The sequence below is a fragment of the Poecilia reticulata genome, chromosome 5, assembly GCF_904066995.2.
Source record: "Poecilia reticulata chromosome 5, P_reticulata-male-v2, whole genome shotgun sequence".
In the NCBI taxonomy this organism is placed as follows: domain Eukaryota; kingdom Metazoa; phylum Chordata; class Actinopteri; order Cyprinodontiformes; family Poeciliidae; genus Poecilia; species Poecilia reticulata.
In genome coordinates, this window is record NC_088834.1 from 1568213 (window position 1) to 1590261 (window position 22049).

The 22049-nt window shown below is 40.6% G+C and overlaps 1 protein-coding gene across 1 annotated transcript; it reads left to right on the forward strand.

Annotated features, from left to right (window-relative positions):
* Positions 1–370: 370 nt before the first annotated feature.
* uqcc1 (ubiquinol-cytochrome c reductase complex assembly factor 1) lies at positions 371–8947 on the forward strand. Its single transcript, XM_008408250.2, has 9 exons — positions 371–594; positions 2110–2208; positions 2948–3055; positions 3949–4021; positions 4102–4159; positions 4869–4977; positions 6683–6760; positions 6898–7011; positions 8386–8947. Exons 1-9 carry the CDS (start codon positions 520–522, stop codon positions 8518–8520), a joined length of 849 nt encoding a protein of 282 aa, XP_008406472.1. The 5' UTR covers positions 371–519; the 3' UTR covers positions 8521–8947.
* The last annotated feature ends 13102 nt before the right edge of the window (positions 8948–22049 follow it).

Consider the following 22049-nt stretch of genomic DNA (forward strand, 5'->3'; position numbering starts at 1 on the left):
AAATGAGCATGCCAATAAATGTTTAACATTTTAGTTGTGAATCATCAGAACTTGTGAGTCATGTATGGAGAGAAGACGCCAAAAGACCCAGAACCCAGGACCGTATTGTTGCATTTGTGTCTCCAGGTGCTCAAAGTGCAGCCCCGTAAATCTGGAATTATTCATAAAAAGTAATTGTGGCACTTTGAGTTTTCCATATTAACTTTCTAAGCAGCAGCTGTGCTGTCTAAATAGTTCACCAGATGTATAAAATTATACAGGAAGTTTAATCCTCACTGAAAGTGGATTATAAATTTATTAGCACAAATAAACTACAAATTACGCCACACCCTCTGCTGTTATTAAACCAAGCGGACCTTTCGTTCGTTCCGCGGCGTTTCAGTCGGACAGTATTCGCTGCCGGATAGATTCCGTTGACATTGCTGGGACAGGTGTTACCCAACCAGAGGGTGTGCTCGCAGGTAGCCGCAGAGAAGCAGCCGGTCCTCCTCGGCCCTCACACCGGTACCTGCTGCAGTCATGTACCGGCGGCCGCTGCAGGTCGCCGCCAGGTGCGCCGTGAGAGCGGCGGCGTCCAGAGGCGCCTGCGCGAAGGTAGGAGCTAAAAGTTAGCTTGTTGCTAACTCCGGAACCAGCTTAAAATGTGGATCATTTAAATCCAGAGAGGCAGAATCTGAGGGGTTCGGTTGGTTCTGATGAGACGAAACAGCAGAGAGGAACGGATGTGTGAGGTTTACAGGATTAAATACCTGATAGGATCATTTATTCTGACTCACCTGCTGATAGATTCAAGTATTCAGTTTATTTTTCTGGTTATTGAAGGTAAACATGAGACAGAAATGTTTCTTCTGGAAATTATTTCTCCTCTAGAGTCTGAAAATGAAAATAACAGGAAGTAAATAAATAGCAGAATTTTTTGTTTTACATTTAAATGTTTTAGTTTTTAAAACTTTTTATTGTTATGTTTGTTGGGGTTTTTGATCCTTTTTATTTTAATTTCCATACAAGTCAGAATATAAAGATATAACATATATAATTTCCATAAGAACAAAAAAAGCATTTTATCAGAAAACTGATGCAAACTTACTTTCTGTGTAAATTGCATTGAAAACGCCCACAATCACAATAATAAGATATTTTTATTAATTTAAGGCATTCATAAATTATATTTTCTTTATAGAAAAGCAAAGTATAATTGTTAAAGGTAATTGTAAGCCTCCATATTTACATGTGAATCAAATAATTTTTTAAGTTTTAAGTTGGTAAATAAACGGTTTTTATGCACATTTTGTACTTTTTTAAATGATCAGTATTTTCTCATGCTGTAAATTTTTCCCTACTTATAATGAAACCTCACTTTTACACCGAGTTCACACTGAAAGATTTAAAATTTTAATGGTCAACATGCTGAGAAATGTGTTATTATTTGGTATGAATCTGGTTTTTAAGCAGCTTCATGACTCAAACTATTTTTCTGATCCAAGTGAGTTTCAGGAACAAATGGCTTCCAGAAGCTTTAGGTTAAAACTAAATTAAATATTTCTGACAAACATTTTGTGAATTTCTAGGTTTTATTGATGTCACCATGACGTTTTCAGTTAAAGTTATTTTAAAAATATTTTTTCTCACTGCTGGTTTGGATGAATTTGGTATTTTTAATTAATTATGGGTTTATTGTTCTGGAAAATGCTGCAGTATTTGAGAGATCCAAACGTGGTGCTGATCGGTGAACATGTAAGCCAGAACACTGTGACCTCTGACCTTCAGAGAAACCTGGTTTTGGGACAACGTAAACATTTCTATAATAAATTGAACTCTGGATATTTATTTTCTGTCATTAATGTTTATTCTCAAAGTTGTAATAACTAATAATAAACTCCTGAATTAAACGGGCATCAATAAAAACACTGAGTTGGGCGGATAAAAAATATATTTTTTAACATTTTTTGCCTTCTTGTCATTCTGCAGAACCATAATAGCTGAATTTTCCGCAGATATTGAACAGCAGCTCTGAAGTTCATCACTAAACAAATGCAGCATATTAACTTTTATGCTGCACATGTATCTGAATTTTAGGAGAAATGGCAAATCTAATTTTTTTCCTCCCAGCTGCTGGAGCAGGATTGGTGTGCGAGAGCTTCGGCCGCCGGCCAGCTGAGCAGATCCAGCTGTTTGACGCAGAGTCGGGTTCTGCACATCAGCACTGAGGTAATGAAGCAACAACGCGCTCATCCAGGCGTCCCTGCAGCGTGCAGGTCGGGTAGCGGATGCAGGTTCACGCTGAGCCACAGTACAGTTTATCTCAGCTTCCTCTGACGCTAACGCAGCTCATGATGATCCAGATGAAGAGGAAATAAAATATTTTGACGATTGTCATCAAGAGATGTTTTTCTAATCGTTAAACTTGCAGAAGCCTTAAAAAAAACATAATTTTATTTACATGAGAAAAGAACAAAATGTTAATATTAATTCTTAAGAAATTAACTCAAACTATGCATCTTATTTTTTAATTAATCACATTTACTTTGTATTTCTGCTGAGTTTGTGAATCAAAACGTTGATCAGTCTTTGCTATAGAAAATCAAATCTTTCCTGGATGTTAGTTTTTTCCTGACATCTTGACCAGCAGAGGTGGGAAAAGTAAGAGCAGAACGACTTCAACTTATTTTTACTCAAGTAAACGTAAAAAGTCCAAGAAATTACTTGAGCGTAAAAAAGTCGACTCAAGTTCTGAGTAACTGATGGAATGATCAACCAATCAATATTTAAAAATTACATAATTTTTTAACATAACATTTTTAAAATGACCTCAAGCTTCTTTCCAAGCCGGAAACACATGAATATTTGCTGAGGTCATTCTCTGTTTTGGTGGACCATATATGGTGAAATGAAATGTTTTCCTTGGAGTCAAACACTTTGATCAGAAGTAATCGATGTGGGTTTGCAGCTCTGCAGCGTGAAGGAGACGCCTCAGCACTCCCAGGAGGAAGTCGGCGCCTTCACCAAACTCATCGAGGCCATGGGCTTCACCGCCCCGCTCAAGTACAACAAATGGGTGAGTTGGAGGGTTTGGATGGTGAAAACGTGTTTATATGTCCTGATCCGTGTCCTTCAGGGTGAGACGTGATGTTGGACCAAAACCGTTTCCTGGTTTAAACTGAAACTACAGAAACTGAAATGTTTGAAATCACTTCAGAACACAAATTCTTACCAAAACTTTTCTCGTGCAAATGTTTTAAAACTCCTAAAAAATACAAAACTAACTTTTCATTAAGATACGGGAGCCTGTTTTAAGTAGAGATGCACCAATCTGCTCTTCTCACGTCGGATATCTGAGGTTTATTAACGGTTAGAACCGAAGCAAACCTGAAAAACAGATTAATTTATGTAAAACATTTCTTGTACAGTACAGTACAGCTCAGTACAGCTCTGACATACACCAGAAACTTCACAAGTTTGGTCAAACATATAAAAACAACGTACATTTTTTCAGTCAGTGCAGTTAGGAGTAAAACAGCAAATGGAAAATAAATGAGAAAGAAACTGAAAGATGTAAAAAATAAACTTTCTTCCAAATGGTTCAGAAAGTGCAATTAGGAGTTCTAAATATAATGTAAATAAATAATAAAGTATGGGAAGCTCAGGGCACAAAGCATAGAATTAGACTGAATAGATGCGCCTGTATGGCTGCAGCACATTCTAGATACAGATCTAGAATGTTTTCAATATTGGATCAGAAACGGATGTTAATTTCAGGTCGTATCGAGTTTTAAGTCAGTTTTTCAGTATTGATTAAAAGGTTCTGGTTCCAGATGTTTCTCTCTTGTAGGGAAAATTGTCTTGTTTTCTACATTTTCTAACTTGTTCTTAGGATTAAATTTTTTGCAGCGAATTAAAACTTTAAGTTTTAGCGTCTCTTTAAAGTTTTGGACTTTTTTGCCTTGACAGAAAATCAAGATCGCCGCGCTGCGCATGTACACGTGTTGCGTGGAGAGAATAAACTACGACGAGTTCTTTGACAGTAAGTCTGAGTCCTACATTTCCCACAATGCAGCAGAAGGATCCAGCTGTTGTAGTAAATCGTGGTTCTGTTTGGTCCAGAATGCTCCCTGCCGGACACTCTGAACTCCTGGTTCCTGGTGGCTCAGCTGCATGTCTGGTGAGTCTGGTCCTGTACGTGTTATTCATTCGTTCAAACAGTTATTTGCTGCGTCGCATCGCAGACGGAGGATGTGAGGAGAGGAAATGGAACTGCTGTGTAAACAATCTTTACCCTTTCAAAATAAGAGCATGAATAAAAAGATCTAAAACCAAAACTTCAACACAGATGATGAACTTTATTCAACTAAAACAGAACTAACAACCAGTAACGTTAAGAATCTATCCAGAAAAATTAACTTGGGGGGTTTTTAAGTGCGCTAAGCATTTTCAAAGTTAGCTAAATTGCTAAGCTAAAAGTTAGCTCTGCTGTTAGCAGAGGTTTCCCACCATTTTATTTTAAAGCTGAACATCAGCTTAGATTGATTTTGGAAGTGATTAGATTTACAGATTTTGTTGTAATGGATGCGGTTTGGACTTTTCCCGCCCTCCAACAGAACCAGTCACAATATCTGTAATAAAAGTTGGAAGTTTTTTTATGGTAATTTGTAATTTAGATGATCTGAATCTAAAACAGTTCAACTGAGCTGCAAGAAGTAGACAGAGGGAGGAACGAGGGAAGGATAACGGCGGTGAGGTGGTTCAGTGCTGCTGGGTTTAAATCCAACTCCTGACTGAAGGTTCATACAAACCATCTAAATCCTCCTGATTGGACCAATTTATTAAAAAAACCGACTTCCTGTCCGTGCTCCCTGCTTGTCGTCTGGCAGGATGTGTTTGGTGCGGATGCGTCAGGAGGGCAGAGAGGGGAAGTTCATGTGCCGTTACATCGTCCACTCCATGTGGGAAGACGTGGAGCAGAGGAGCAAGATCATGGGGGTGAGTCGGGTTTGGTGCCGGTCAGAGGGACGGTGGTCGTTTACATCGATTGGGTAATGAATGCTCAACAGATTACATTTTTAAAAACTTTATTTGGTTATTGTTGAACCGACTCAAGAGTTTTCTTCCAACTTTTGCTGTCGGCATTTTGCGTTTTTATTTTTTCCGGTTAAATATTTTCTCAGTTTGAGTTTTTGTTATTTTGTTTTGGTCACCTATGATGACCTCGGTCGGAAGAAGGTTTTAAAGGAACTCACTGATGTTTGGCAGTTTTCTTTTGATCGGCTCTGCAACTTTAAGCATCCGTGAAGAATCAAAGATCCAAACAAGAGTTGTGTTCTGGAATAAACGTCCCTTATTTTAGTGCCTTGGCTGCAAGCCGTGCCGCTGCATCCTGCAGAGCGACGCAGGTTGTTCATCAGCATAACTTAGCCAACAGACAGGAAGTGCAGCCAGGTCCCAGGAGAGCGCGGCCGGCTGCGGCCGGCTGCGGTCGCCATGGCCACAGAGTCGCTCCTCTATTCTCCGTCAGTGGAGCAGCTCCAGGAAACGTCGCTGGTTGGCATGGAGCGCTGGACTCTGGCTCACAGAGAGACTCCTGCAAGGCCGATTACTGCACAGCAGAAATTACAGGTTTCACTCTGAAAAAGTCAACTCTGTTCAGGAGTCACAACAAAGAATGTTAATGTGGGTCTGCAGGATGTTTCAGGGTCACTTTAGGAAAAACAACTGCAGCTCTGAAAGCCTCAACAAGCGTGAAAAGCTGTTCTAACCGGTGGCTCCACGCTGCTCAAGCAGACCTGGGCCTGACCTGCGTCCAGAAATCTGTCCGCTCCAGTCAAACATCAGCGCCGCTTCCCTGGGGGAGTTGCTGGGTTGGAAGAGACGGGCCGCCTTGGGAGAAAACATTTTACTTGACTGCAATCTGTGGGAATTAATTTCAGCCAGAAACGTTTTTACCTGCATTGATTCCCCAACAGCAGCTCAGTGAGCTAAAGCAACTCAAATATATATTTTTCTTCCTTTTTTGCCCAAATGTGACCCATTTCTGATATTTTTACTCTTCAGAAAACTTGTTCCATCGAAAATTGCAATTCCTACTCCTGGCAATTCTGAATTGATTAAAAACACTCAAAAAGTGATTTTAGACGACTCAATTTATTTGTAAAATTATATTTTGAATAATTTTTAACATTCTTTAGAAATCCTCCAACCGCTAAAATCTGACGTTTCCATCTGGTGAAGAAGGAAGTTGCTCTCAGTGTCTTCAGAGGTTTTTGTGTCGTTTCCTTCAGTGGATCTTGGTGCAGCGCCCCCACAGGCCAGGAGGGGAACAGGTTTTTGAATTAATTTGACTGCAGTGAGAAAGAAAACCGCAACAGCTGGAGATATAAAACTGTTGGAATTCTGGTCCTCAGTCGAGTCCAGATCATCATGAGGTGTGAAAACACCTGATACCTGAACGGCTCCAAGCCGGGCTGGTTGTCGCACTGAAAAGCTTCGGATCAATTAGTCTGAATCCTCTCCTGGGTCCACATGTCTGAACTCAATCCATCCTTTAGTTTTTGCCCTGTTTACCCCTACAGGTTGGCATTTATCATGAATTATGATTATTTATTGTGAAAATGTCCTTATAAGAGTTTTAATGGACCCAGCTCGGTGTTTGTCTGTGCAGAACTGACCTGTGGTTCTGGTTGTGCTGCAGATCGATGCCATCCACCGGAAGGAGGCCATGAAAGCCATGACTGAAACCTTCTACGCTGCCATATTTGGATACGATGAGGTCAGAAGAAAGCAGGAGCTTTTTTTTGGAAAACATGAAACCAGTCCCAGATCTTCGGGTTTTTAGCGCCTGGACAGCGTCCAGACGTTGGTCCTGGTTTGAGGCGAAGACCTGAGAGTGTTTCTGTGTTTCTGCAGGGGATCCTGTCTGATGACTGCGTCCTGGCTGCAGCTCTGTGGAGGAACCTGTTCAACTGTCAGTGTGACGACCCCCAGCAGCTGGAGCTCATGGTGGAGTACGTTCGCAAACAGGTGTGTTGGTTACTCAGAGTCGCACTTCCTGCCACGAATGATCTCAATGTGACGATATCACAGATGATGTTCCACATTTTACTGAATTTTACTTTCACTGTGAAAAAAGTCAACAGAGTAAAAAAGATATTCATTTATGAATTTGTAGAAAATCACACCATACATTTAGTGGATCAGAGAAAATCTAAAATAAATCAGCAAAACTGCACATGAAAATCTGCTGTGGTTCAATAGAACATTAGTTTTAAAAGATGTTAAAAAGTGTTTCTCCCTCCTGTTGTGTCCAGAACTAGAAATCCTGTCCAAGTTCCCCATGACGGCGGTCGTTGGTGCCGTTCTAGTTAGTCTGTGAATTCATGGCAGGTTCTGCTGTTGGTGTAGCTGTTGCACCAAAACCAAACTCTGCTGGTGTCTCATCATCTGGGTTTGGTTCGACAGCTACAACAACCAAAGTTCCTCAAACCACCTGGGGTCCGTCAGCTTTTGGGTCTTTTCCAGTTGTCTTGATGACCTTTGACCAGAGGTCAGGGAAGCTAGATTAGCAGCAGAGGTCCTAAAAAAGGCTCATCTTCTCTGCATCAGTAACGAGCATGACTGTCGTTGGCCTCTAAAACTTTCTCCGTGTTCAGATCTAACTCCAGCTGGCTGAACTGGGGCAGAACTGGTCCGGTTCTACCCAGTTTGCAGCGTCTCCGTTAGAGTCGTTCACACTCTGTTAGCAGCGACGCAGAGCTGCATCGTTTCTCGCTTCATTTCATTCCCGTTCTTCAGATAAATGTGCTGCTGCAGAGTCACGGTCACTCCGCTCCAAAGGTCATTCAGGTGGACATGGCGGTACTGCAGACGCTATGTCCACCTGTCCACTTGTCCGCTGCAGAGGTTTGAGGAGTTGGCCAGGTGTGGCCCTCGCTCGCATAGTGATGTAAATTACTCCATGGTGCAACACGTGGCTTGTTTTACCTGTGAAGTGTGGAGGAGATGCAGAGAGTCTGCTGATGGAGATGAATCTGGCTGGGCGGCTGCAGCAGGACCATTACAGACATGTCTGTTTTTCTGGTCTCTGAGGAAGGTCACTGTAGTGAAACCGGAAGGAAATGACTCGCCTGAAGAACCAACTGGACCTCATGTGGAGGGAAATGAGGTCCAGTGAGATGACTGTAAGGTTGTAGTCGACCATGTTGGGTCATTTTATCTCTGCTTTTCATTTCCAAATCAGTGGTTTCACAGATAAAAAGTGCCTCCTCGTTCCAGTGTGTATTAATGTGATGTAAAACCATTAATCTCTCTGCTGACTCTCCAAGTCATGGGAATTATAGAACAATCATCAAAATGCGTTTTGCTGCTCTGAGGGTAAATGTTCCTCCTGCTCCTCAGATGCAGTTCATCGAAGCTCTGGACGGAGAGGACCTGCTGCTCACAGGAGAGGTGAAGTGGCGCCCCCTGGTGGAGGAGAATGCTCAGAGCATCCTGAAGGTGGTCAGTCCCACGTACAACGACGCGGGGCTGTGACACGAACGCCTCTCCTCTCTGAAACCATGAAACACTTCCTGCTTCTCCTCAGATCAGACTTTAAGCCTCTCCTCCGTCGCTGTAGCTCCTCTTTCTTGCTCCAGGTTTTCTGTAATAATGAAGTTTGTGTGGAGGTTCAGTAAAGCAGCAGAGACAATCGTGGAATAGGATTCAGACACATGCAGGTGTGTCCGTCGTCCTGTCGGGTCTGAGAGCAGCTTCTGTATGCAAACTCACTCTGTTTATATTTCTACTGAATGCGGCTCTGTATTTATAAAGTATTTTTGAATATCTGTGTTTCCTCTGTGTTTAAATAACCTGCTTGTTCCCTCGATGCTCTCAGACCTGAACAGGATGCAAAGCTCAGACTTAAACATCAACAGTAGTTTTAAACAAAAGATGGTTAATACAGTTTTTTCTTCCTCTTGTTCTGATCTTGTTTGCTGTTCACTGGAAGCACCAATCTTTATACATTTATACATCCAGCAGAATAAAACCCAGCTTCTACATCCAGCTCTCCTTTGCAGAACTGACTGGACTGTAAGGAAGCTACTCTGGTTATTATTACCACTGTATCTGGTTTAGGACCAGCTTTAGTATTTGTGTATTTGACTGAAGCGACCTTGTTATGTTGGGCCGAGGCGTTTTCCTTAAGCCGGGTTCTACAGGAGGAAATGTTGGCCCATTTATTTGCTACGTAACTCGGAAGATAAAATCAGGTCAAATCAAAAAGCCAAACTATAATCTGCTTTTTCAGAAACAGTTTCTCAGTGGAAAAACATTTGAAAAACTGAGGACAAACAAATGAAAGACAATCATCCTTATTTCAGAACTTTTAATAGTGATTTAGAAAAGTTTGAGTGTCGCAGTGAAAACATTCTGGTGCAACAGATTCATAACTAAAAACGGATCATACTCTACAGTGTTTGCAACACAAATTGTTTCCAGACTCAAATAATCAAATCATAAAACGGATATAAAGCCCCAGATGATCAGTCAGATCATCTTCAGTTTCAATCTGATCAATACGGTTTATTTGTAGTTTGTGTTCTTCAAACATCAGAGCTCTGAGATTTTCATTGGCAGGATTTTTATTTTGTCCTCAGTGGTGAAGAGAGGAAACATCCTGTCAGCGAAGGTGTGTGTGAGGGTGTGAATGTGTGTGTTAGTGTCCAGATCGAAGAACGACAGCTTTCCTCCGTCATTGTCCAGATTCACTCTGATCCTCTGGATCTTTTTCTGGACCGAGAGAACTGAAAGGAGCTGGTGGGCAAACTGCTGAGTATCAGAGAAGGCGACACCCAACCATCCATCCTTTAGGAATTTCTTCCGCTGGACAGACTCTGCCAACATGCCAAGGATCCAGTCTTCACTGTCTACAACATCCCAGCTGTGGATCCCTGAGTTAAAACCCTCAGAACTGAACCGACAAACAATCAAACCTCTCTGGGTTATCAGGAAGCTGCTGTTCCTCTCCAAACGTCCCACCGGTCAGATCTTCAGACAGGAAGAGTTTTGACCCAGCCGTGTTTGGGTCCAGAACCAGAGGAGCCTGAAGACTGCAGACATACGTCCTCTCCTCTCAACAGACTCTGTTAACTCACCACGCACTTACGACTCCTGCTTTCGCGCCGAACTATCGGCTCTAAGTAATTCTCACACATGATCCTCAGAGCAAAGTTCATGGGTGGATATTCCTTTGATGATTTCCTTCTACAAACTGGACACTCTCTTGCTGGGTTCTGTCTCCACAAGTTCCTCAGACATTCCCGACAGAAGTTGTGGCCACACGACAGACGAACCGGATCCGTAAAGACCCTTCGACAGACTGGACAGTGGACATCCATTTTGTCTCTGAGTGAAGCTGAAAACACAGAAGGTCCAGTCAGTCTCGGCTCCCTCCCTCCTCTACTAACTTCCCTCAAAGTGACTCTGAGTGTTTTGGTCCAACTCACCTTCAGTGTGAGCAGCTTGAAGCAGCAGAGTTGGAGGTTTCCACTTTTCCCTCCTGCAGCTGGACTCAGTCAGTGGAAGCTGCTGGTTTGGCCTGAAGGTGAATCTGATCGACTCTCTGCAGGAACCAACGATCAGAAACTGATTCCTGCTTTGGTTCACTTCTGATTGAGGTTGTGTTTCATTCCAAAGTCCAGAATTCAACCTTTGAGCTGCTATTATAAAACTCACTGATTAACAGGTTTCATTTTTCTCAGATCAGAACAGAACCTGTAATAAAGACAGTAGATGAAACTGTTCTCAGTGCTGCCGTTGTTAAATTCTTGCTTTTTTATTCCAGAACAGTTGGACTCCTCTTCCTCCAAACATGGATTCTTTGTCCCTCAGTTACTTCAACACCATCCTTCATATTTACAAGCAAGAACCACAAGACTACTTGTTGTTTATTGATTTAATCATTTAAAGATTAAACATTTACAGTTTGAAGCTTGATATTAATCTTTAAAGCTTCTGTCAAAGCAGGAAGTTTTCCTCACCACCTTGCATTCTGGTTTATTCCTGTTTGACATGTTGTTCAGAAAACAATCAGTTTCAGCAACAAGCAGATAAATTTAAGTTCCAAACAGTAAATTATCAACCAGACATTAAATTACTTTCTGCTTAAGATTGGATCCAGAAACTGTTTTCATGTGTTTTAAATTCACTTTCTGCTTTGACATGAGTGGAAACACAGACTGTGATTTATTCTGTTTTAGAAGTAAATCTGAGATATTTGGGTTTCTGACCACAGGACAGAAACATGTGGTGAAAACTTCAGTTTCCTAACATTTTCATTTTCAGGTGGAGAGACTCTCCTCTAACGTGAAAAACTGTTCCATCTTTATCCAGCAGGGGGCGCCACAACCCACTGAAAGGATGGTTTGAAGTAATTTAGATTTAAAGCACTTTTAATCTGGAAATAAAATGACACTAATTTGATTTTAGAGCAGAAACTTTCAGAAAATAAAATCCCAATCCTCCAGCGGTGAGGCTCTGCAGATGCTCCAGAGTTTTTTTTTATTATTTGACCCTTTTAAAGCACAGAGACGAGGTTAATGTGTCTCTTTGTTTGACCTCAACACTTAGAAAACTCGCCTTCATCTAATGAAGAAATAATAAAATATGGATGTTATCATTTTTACCATTTGAGATTCAATTAAACCATTTTGCTGCTTCTTGATTGCAACTTTTCCTTCTTTTCCCCTCAGAAGACGACCGGGTCTGTACAGAACCATGTCGTCTGTACGACCCGGTTCTGTACAACAGGAACTTTGTGTTTTTAAGCTCAGTTCCTACCTGATGCTTTCACTTTGTAGAAAAGCTTCATCGGATCTAAATGTGCTCCGGGACCAGAACTGGGTCATAACCAGGCCTGATGAGCAGGATCCCCGGTGACGCTGTGGCTTCTGGGTCACCAAGAGGTCAAACCGTCAGGAGGCTCAGCGGGTCAGAACCTTAAAAGACTCAAATAAAATTAATAAAATGTGTCGCATTGTGACCAATAAATAAATTAAATGATTGTTTTTGTCAAAATGGTTGTTCCTAAAACAGAATATAATAAAAAATACCTTAAAGGATCCAGTTTGTTTAAAATTAGAGATGCTAAATGTAAATTTTAAAGCTAATTTTAATTATAATCAGTAAGAATTACTCAAAAAAATGTGTTTCCTGCTTTTAGCTTTTAAATTGCAGATTATAAAATATATAGTAACCTGACATCTTCAGTTATTTATACCAGGGAATTTTAAAAATGTATTTTTACTGGAATATATGATTATAAAATAACTTTTACAAAATGTTATACCATAAATAATGCCCACTTTGTACCAACGTCAAAATCACAGTGAACATTTCTCCTTTATGATTTAATTATTTAAACATGGATCTTCATCCACTCTATGAAATCTGTGTTTTCATAAATAATGTAACAGAAACTATCTTTGAAGAAATTCAATAATAATTCAATAATAATTATCTGAGATAAAAATCTCAGAGAAAATAAAATGTTTTTGTATCATAAATATAAATTAAGTAAAATTAAACATTAACAGAGAACTATAATTATATTCTGATTTAGTGTGACAAACTAACAAAGTGAAATATAATTATGACGTGGAGGAAAAATTATCAATGGGGATACAAATTTGTAAAGAAAATCTGAAAAGTGTGGTGTGCATTTGTTACTGCTGTTGGAAGATTCTGACATAAAGTTCTGGTTCGGTTCACTTTTCTTTCTCCATTTTGGCTGCATGAGGAAAACCTTCATGTTTCCAAACACTAGAGTTCAGTGATCACTGGGAGTCCTCTCGATTTGGTTCTCGTGTCACTTTTTAAAGTTTCCCTATAGAACGTTGTTTGCTGCTTTAGTTCCTCACAACATTCTGCATTAGTTCCCATGTAAAAAAACTTTATTTGTACAGAACTGACAGTCCTGGACCTGATATTTCAGGTAAAAATACACAAAAACAGTCCGTATATATAACATATTGATGTTTCTGTCATGGAACCATTGAGGCATGAAGGGATTTTCACCTGACATCCATCAGATCAGGATATTTTTACACCTGATGGTCCGGTCGACCCGGTTCTACTGGAACCAGAACTCCATCATCTGCTCCACCTCCAGCTGCTGTGCTTCTCTTTCTCTCTCATCTGAGTCAAACCAGCCTGTTGCCCTCCTGGCCTGTGGGGGCGCTGCACCAAGAACCACTGAAGGAAACGACACAAAAACCTCTGAAGACACTGAGAGCAACTTCCTTCTTCACCAGATTGGAAATAAGATGGAGGATTTTAGCGGTTGGAGGATTTCTCTTTAGGCTAAAGACCAGGAGCCATTTCTGCTGCTAGCGCTAGGCTACCATGTTAGCTTTGGTTGGAATTACCCAGAATGCCCTGTGCCCTGTACACTTCCTGCTATTGGAGCGGTCTCTGGTTCGCTTGGCGTTCACATTCAAACCAAGCCCAGACGGAGATTTGGAGAACCAGAGGTCAGAGGTCGATTAGCGTTCACACCTAACAGACCAGACTTATCTTTTAGATTAAAGCCGACTGAACAGGCCTGGGGGAATCCGGCCTAAATGTTCAGGAGAAAATCTGCTTCCATTTCAGTCTCCTGTCCTCTCTGAACCAAGTCAGTCTGGTTCTGGTTCTGGTTCTGGTTCTATTAAAGTAAGTCATTCCTCTCCACCGTCACCAGATTCTTGCCAGGGAGGAATCACTGCTGCAGAGCGAACGACTCGATTCAAAGAGCTGGGATTCGTTTTTACTGAGGTGACTGGACAGTTCTGGTACTGGTACTGCTGGGAACGGACTGGACCTGTTTGCTTTCTACTCTTCATTCATGAATTAGGGTATATAAATAAAATAGTGACATAGAGGTTGAGACGTATGGAGGTTATTAGTAAATATAACTTATTTGAGTTGGTTCTGTTCCTTCACCGGTCCAAACTGCAGTTCTGTTTCTGGTCTCTATCGTTCAGTCCATCTTTATGGAGCAGCAGAATAATAAAAACTGCAGTTGCTGACATTTCCTGTGAGATTCTGATGCAAACTGAGTCAATCTGTTGAGCTTCAGAACATCAACAAAGGTCTCATTGAGGCGCTGAAGGTCCGTTTTCCAGACCGAAGGTTCTGACACTGGACGGGTTGTAGTGATTATTTTAATTTCAGCCTTTTGGTGAGTCCTGTTCTTGTGTGAGGCGGAACAATGGTGCGGTTTCTCTCTCTCCGTCATGAGCTGGGACCTTTATCTGCCAGCCGGCTTCACACCATCAATGCCGTTCTGTCCGAGTGTTGAAACTGTGGGTGGACAAACCCTGTGAAAGTCTGTCTGCTGCTGCCGTCCTCAGAGACACACAAACCCGTCTCAACACAAATTCACAACATTTTGTGGGAAAATCTCACATCTTCTTTCCTGTTCAGGATCAGATTATTTGTCTTTTTTTACGTTTGTCTTCTGGATCCTTAATAACCAGGCAGCTTGACAGAAAGACTCACAGCTGAAGCTCTAATGGTTTATCAGACCGTATGAGTCAAAGTCTGTCTGTGTGGAAAAAATAAATATCACATTGTTTCTATTTCAGCAGCAGTGGAAGGTCTTTCAGTTCATTTAGGTTCTGTTTTCTCTCTAAACAACGTTTTGGTTTTTATTCAGCCTTTATTTAAAACTCCTGAAGATCACAGTACTTTAAATAAAACTCATTTTCCTGAAGCAAACTGAACCATATTTTGTTTTGGTGAATTATTTCTATCAGGTTGAGGTTTGGACTTTGACTAGACAGTTGCAGCAGATCTGTGTTTGGGATTTTTGACCCGGTTTGGACTCAGATGGACTGAAAGAGGCCATAGTTCATTAAACAAAAGCCCAAATCACCATACCTCCACCACCGTGTTTAGTAGATGTTTGTCCCAGAATTTCATCCAGATGAGCTGCCGCCATTTTGTTTCTAGAAACAAGAGACTTTCTCCTTCCATCCTTCCATACTAGTTCAGAGTCATGACCTTTAACCTTTAATCCACTTTATGCCCTGACGTTGGACTGAATCTGCAGAAAAATCCTTTGTGCTCCTCAGAAACACATTATTTTACTGTTGTAGACAGAAAAAAAAAGAATTTTATATGCAGTTATTCACTACTAAGGCAACAATTTACTGAAAAACATGAAAAACTATCGAAAAAATTAAAAAAGTGAAAATGAAAACTGACTCCGTGTTCTGCCGTTTACATCTGACCTGCTTTGGAAAGGATTCATTCTGATGTGGAGGATTTTTACCAGGTAAAAAACTCAAGATTCACATTTTTCTAAATCTTGAACATTTTCAGCTGAAGGTCTGAATCATGTGTGCAGCTTGAGCCTGATGTGTCAACATGTCAAAATTCATAAATGAAGATGAAAAATAATTTGTAATCTCAGTGAAACCTGGTAATAAAGGCTATTGTAAGGGTAAAGTTTGGTGGAGGGACGACCATTTTGCTTGTGGTTTGTCAGGAGTTCCAGTAAAATTGACTTTTAAATCCTGTAGAAACCCAAGACATTTTGAGAGAATGGCCACGTAGACAGACTTCATGAGTTTTTCTACAATAATAAATATTACAGATTCAAAATATGACACCAGGAACACGAGCAAAGACTTTCTGCAACATCAGCACAAAACAGCAAAACATTCACTAACAGTAGCGTAGGATTAGGCTCTCAAATATTTTCATAATAAAAGTTTTACAGTCTATAATTGTTTTTAGGAATAAAATATTATATAATTCCTAAGATCTGTCTTCCTAATGTTGACCTGCTGCAGATCAGCTGATGTTTGTGCTGTTCCACATCCAACACAACATCTGTCTTCACCTTCATGACTTCACGCATGGTGACGGGTTGTTTACTGAAGGCGTATGCAGGTCACACACACACACACACACACACACACACACACACACACACACACACACACACACACACACACACACACACACACACACACACACACACACACACACAGCCGATTAAATGGTCTGTTTCATTTTTAAACAGAAGCCCAGGTCAAACAGCAACAACTCTTCCTCAGGATGAAGAGTAATATCTGCTGAAGTGAATTATTAATGTGGAGGTGAAAACTTTGACCTTGATTCAGACTCGGGGTCAGAGGTGAAGGTTTAAACAGAGAGGACAGCATGAGCATGTGCAGAGCTTATTATTTTATTATTTACTTTTTAATACTGCAGTATGTCATTTTTACTTAAAAAATGTTTTTTTACATATTTGTTAAAACTGTCACCTCATTTGACAGAAACTGATGATCTATGAACAAACTGATCTTCATCACCTTCTCCCTGAGCTACTATTGTCATCTGAAGAAATACACCAAAATTAACCAATCACAGCTGGGGGGAGGGACTTAATGCTGTCAATCACCCTCATGTTTGCTGCTAAATATACTAATGGCTGAGAAACAACTCATAATTACAGGAAAACTGTTTTATCTGCCATCATCGATGGCTATGCTAACTATGTACTGTAGCACAGAGAAAAGGGAGCGGAACGGGAATGAGTGATTGACGGCGCTAAGACCCGCCTCCTGGCTCTGATTGGTTGTTTCTAGTTAGCACTGGGAGAAGGTAGAGAAGCTTGAATTTATTCAGATGATCTGCCTCATAACAAACTCACAACATGGTGACACTTTTTCAACATTTTCTTTAATTTAATTCAATTAAAATATTTTATTGATCTCAAAGGGAAATTAAATGTAACTCGTATTAATTCAAATTCTTCAAAGAGTTATTCTAGATGTTGAAGACTTTAGCAGGAAAGCTCTCAGGGCTTTGGCATTATTTCAGCTTTCCCAATGTTAATCAGCGCCTTGTTGTAACCTCCCCGTTGCTATGGTTACGCGCCACAGCAAGATAGCAAAGCATGAAAGATATAACCAAGAATCAGTCCAACTGCACAGTGTCCCAAACAATCAGCAACAGTGGACCAAAAATAAAGGAATTGTTTCCCCCACAGAAAACATTTTCTGTTCTGTTTTGACATTTCAGGCATTCCGTACAGAGAAGATGGAGGGGCGGCGGGGGCTGTGTTGAGTGTAAAATGTCTGTGGTTTCTGCACAGATGCACAAATCAAATAATTTCTCTCTGGTTCTCAGCTGAACGTCTCTCCTGTTCCGGCCTCGTTTGCCTGCAGCTGTTTCTGCAGAGTGAAAACATGCTGACGCAGGAAAATCCTGCAGTTTTGATTTCTAGATGAAGTGACAGGAGAATAAAGGAGAATAAAGGAGAATAAAGGAGAATAAGGAAGAATAAAGGAGAATAAGGAAAAGCAGTTCAGAAGCATCACAAACTGACTGAATCACAGACATGAAATGTGGATGTTAAGGTTTGTTTTCTAAAACCATCATCAACCATCTTCAACAACTAATTTAAATTCATGACTGCAACGTTTTCCAGGTCCAGGAAAAGCTTGGAGTAACTCTGGAAGGTCGGGATAAAGTATAAACTTATTAACTTTTTAATACATGGAATAATATCAAAATCAAAACTGTCCATTTGTTCCTATATTTTTCTATAACAAACCTCCAAGGAGACAAACTCATAAAAGAAAGTAAACAATCATTATCAAGCTTTATTGTATTAGTTTAGCAATTGATTTTTATCATTTAGTTTTTATTTACAGAGTGAAAAACACAGTTTCAATATTCCACACATGAATCCCTCTAATTGCAGAGCAGTTGTTAAGATTTGACCTTTAGTTTTATTAAACAAACTGTTTTTTCTTATTTCGTTTGTTTCTTTAAGTTTATGTTAGAAGCAGTTAAATCAATGTAATGTAATAAATATTTAACTCTTGGGATGAAAATAATCGGATGCAGTTATGAGTCACATCGTTTCCCTCTGATGCACATAAACAGGTTTTATGTTGGTTTTATAAGAGTTTCTCTGTCATAACTTGCGTGTTCAGAACAATTACTGTCTCTGATTGGCTTTAATTATCATATATTAGCTGAACTTATTCATAATAAATCATCTTCATCATAGATCAAACGCTCAGATTTGAACTGAATGTTTTTGTTTCTGGCTGGTGAATTTCCTGGTAACTTCTGGTTACATAAATAAACGTGGATCAATTTGAACTAATGACTGAAAAGTGATGTGTCAGCGTTTCCTCAGCCAGCGGGTCGGACCGGTTCTGCTGGGCGCGGCCGCTTCTCACAAAGCTCTGAGGATCATCAACACGTCCATCATCGAGTTTATTAATGCAGCTCAAGTTCTGCTGCCTGAAATACCCGGGCTGCTGGATGAAAGGCGGAAAAACGCGGCTGCTGCTTCAGGTTGCTCTTCTTATTATGCAAATCCAAACACGGTACAAACAAGTAAAGATTAGGGATGCATTAGATGCAATTTCTGAGGTTTGTTATCGGCAGATTCGATAAAAACAGATGAATTTATTTAAAACGTTTCTGTTAAACACAGATAAATGTGCTGAATTATGAACTTATTTGTATTATAACTCTGCACCAGTACAGCTCACTTAAAAACAAGAATATCTTCAGCAGCTCAGTCAAACGTTTAAAAACGACTTTTATTTTTTAAGCCAATGTAAAATAAACTAAAACAATAGGTCGACTTGGTCAAACGTGTAAACATAAACTGTAACAACCTTCTTTCAAATGATCAACGTGCAATTAGGAATTATAAACATAATGCAAAAATAAATAATAAAGCATAGAAATAGACTGAATAGATCTGCCTTTATGAATCTTAACTGAATTATTCCCAATAAAAATATTAATATTGAACTGGAGCATCTCCAGTAAAGACGAGGTGAAAGTCTTCAGGTATTTTTAACTTTATTTCAGTAAAATCTCATAGTCTTTTAGTTTAACACCATTTATTCACAAAGAATCTAAATTTGAGGAATAAATGTTTTCAACTAAACTTCTCTAATTTTGTGTCTGTAACCATGACGATTGAATAAACGTTGCTAAAACATTTTAATCTCTTTTTCGGAGCCGATCACATTCAACTTTAACTGAATAATCCTGGAAATTGTAAAAACTAAAATCAGATTTGCTGTTTTAATGAGGCAGAAAGAAGGAAATGGACAAACGTTAACATGTGGAGTTAAATTCACCGGGTTCAGCTGGATGAAATGAAAACCATCTGCTGGTTGGTTATACAGAGAGGATGACTATATCCATATCTATAATCTATAATCATAAAAGATCAATATGGAGATAAGCAACTGATGCCTAATATTAAGAATGATGGATGTTTTTCTACATGTTTTCCATCTGAACTTGAAGCTAATCTGAAGCTAATCTGAAGCTAACCTGAAGCTAATCTCTGCCTTTGTGCCTCTCAGCCAGGCAGTCAGCTGGATTTAATCCTCATCTCTGTTTCGGTGACTGGGATCCAGTTCATCCAGTCCACCTCTGCTGGGTCCGGAGCAGAAACCAGGCGTTTCCCATCATGCCGTTGTGGTTCTCTTACTGGTTCCATCAGAACATTAAGACCTGTGACCCGTTTCCATCGTCATGGCGACCGACTCTCCTCTAGCATGTGACCAAGATGAACAGGGAGGAAGTCCTGGGTGGTTCCAATCCCAGGTCCGCCATCTTGGATTTTACAGACTGGATGGAGATGAAAGCTGTGACAATCCTCACTGGTTCCAGGAATAACAACATTCTCTTCAATACGGCTCAGGCAATTAGTCAGATTAACATGATTAACCTGATTACTGAAATAATCATCAACTAATTTAGTAATCTAACTGGACAGACCCTGAATTAACGTTTATTTCATTCAAAAGAGGAAATGAATTGTTTATTTGTAGGGTTTTGTTAACATGAAGCCAAAATGGAACGACACATACTGCTGCCCAACCACCTGTGAAGGGAGACAGACAGAACCATGACAGACAGAACCATGACGGACAGAACCATGAGGAACAGAACCATGATGGACAGAACCATGACGGACAGAACCAAGAGGAACAGAACCATGATGGACAGAACCATGACGGACAGAACCAAGAGGAACAGAACCATGATGCACAGAACCAAGAGGAACAGAACCATGATGCACAGAACCAAGACGAACAGAACCAAGATGGACAGAACCAAGAGGAACAGAACCATGATGGACAGAACCAAGAGGAACAGAACCATGATGGACAGAACCAAGAGGAACAGAACCATGATGGACAGAACCAAGAGGAACAGAACCAAGAGGAACAGAACCATGATGGACAGAACCAAGAGGAACAGAACCATGATGGACAGAACCATGATGGACAGAACCAAGATGGACAGAACCATGATGGACAGAACCATGATGGACAGAACCATGATGGACAGAACCAAGATGGACAGAACCATGATGGACAGAACCAAGAGGAACAGAACCATGATGGACAGAACCAAGATGGACAGAACCATGATGGACAGAACCAAGAGGAACAGAACCAAGAGGAACAGAACCATGATGGACAGAACCAAGAGGAACAGAACCATGATGGACAGAACCAAGAGGAACAGAACCAAGAGGAACAGAACCAAGAGGAACAGAACCATGATGGACAGAACCAAGAGGAACAGAACCATGATGGACAGAACCAAGAGGAACAGAACCAAGAGGAACAGAACCAAGAGGAACAGAACCAAGAGGAACAGAACCATGATGGACAGAACCAAGAGGAACAGAACCATGATGGACAGAACCAAGAGGAACAGAACCAAGAGGAACAGAACCATGATGGACAGAACCAAGAGGAACAGAACCATGATGGACAGAACCAAGAGGAACAGAACCATGATGGACAGAACCATGACGGACAGAACCAAGAGGAACAGAACCATGATGCACAGAACCAAGAGGAACAGAACCATGATGGACAGAACCAAGAGGAACAGAACCAAGAGGAACAGAACCATGATGCACAGAACCAAGAGGAACAGAACCATGATGGACAGAACCATCACATAAGCATTAATGAGTGGAGGTGGAGACAAAGACAAGAATGAGTTAAAGCAAAGGTCTAGTCAAAGTCCAAACCTCAACCTGATTGTGGAAGGACCTTCAGGTGAGCTGAAACAAAAGTCTGCAACATTGAAAAGAAGACTGGATCAAAATGGCCGCTGATGTTTATGATCGTTCAATTGGTTAAAATATAAACAATAAAGTTTATTCATTAAGATGTTTAGAAAAACACATTTTACATCTCAATAAGAGCAGATCCTGAATAATCCTGAGTACAGTTGATGTTTGGTGTGAGGAGTCAGAGAAGGAAACTCAAATTGATTGAATGAGGATCCATGATGGTTCCAGTATAACCAGCTTCTGACTGGCCCAGTTTCCCAGCCGGACCTCACAGCTAACGTCAGCTGACCCGCCCGGCCGTTCTGACTCGTGACCCGGACGCTGCATGGAAATCACACTCTGCTTTACCTATTCAAACAGAGCAGGGAGGATGATGTCAGGGAGAGGTGTTTGATTCGGTCACCTGCACCTCCCTGCTGGTAAACACACCGTCACACCTGACCCGATCCCGGATGTTCAGGCCCGATTACGGACACTGTAACCTCGGGGGGGTTCTGCTGCCAAGAGGAAGAAGATGAACATTTCTTCATCAATGGCTGACGCATCTACGGAAATTTCTGCAGAAGGACAAAGGAATGCCATCCTTCATTCCAGGGATGGGTTGAGTCTTCTGGCATCGCTTCCAATTAAAAAGGAAGAATTTGGTTCCGGCCCAGTTCTGGTGTCGGATGACAACTGAAAAGCATCACTGTGATTATTTAGCTACACAACATATTAATATCTGTGCCATAGTTATAGTAGAAACACAAAGTAACTTCCCAAACAGATCTATTTGTGGTTTTCTACTAAGATGTGCAACAGGTAGTCAGAGGATTTCCACACAAAACCCCAAAACAAAAAGATGACACCACAAAAGGTTTGAGTCATACATCACTAGCTCTGCTTTCTGCAGCACAAACTGATGGTTGAATACATTAAAAGACTAAACAAAGTGACATGAAGAGAA

Coding starts and splice junctions, on each gene's coding strand:
- uqcc1 (XM_008408250.2), top strand. CDS start 520: ATGTACCGGCGGCCGCTGCAGGTCGCCGCCAGGTGCGCCGTGAGAGCG. Junction 2,209..2,947: donor TTCTGCACATCAGCACTGAG/GTAATGAAGCAA, acceptor GTGGGTTTGCAG/CTCTGCAGCGTGAAGGAGAC. Junction 3,056..3,948: donor CGCTCAAGTACAACAAATGG/GTGAGTTGGAGG, acceptor TTGCCTTGACAG/AAAATCAAGATCGCCGCGCT.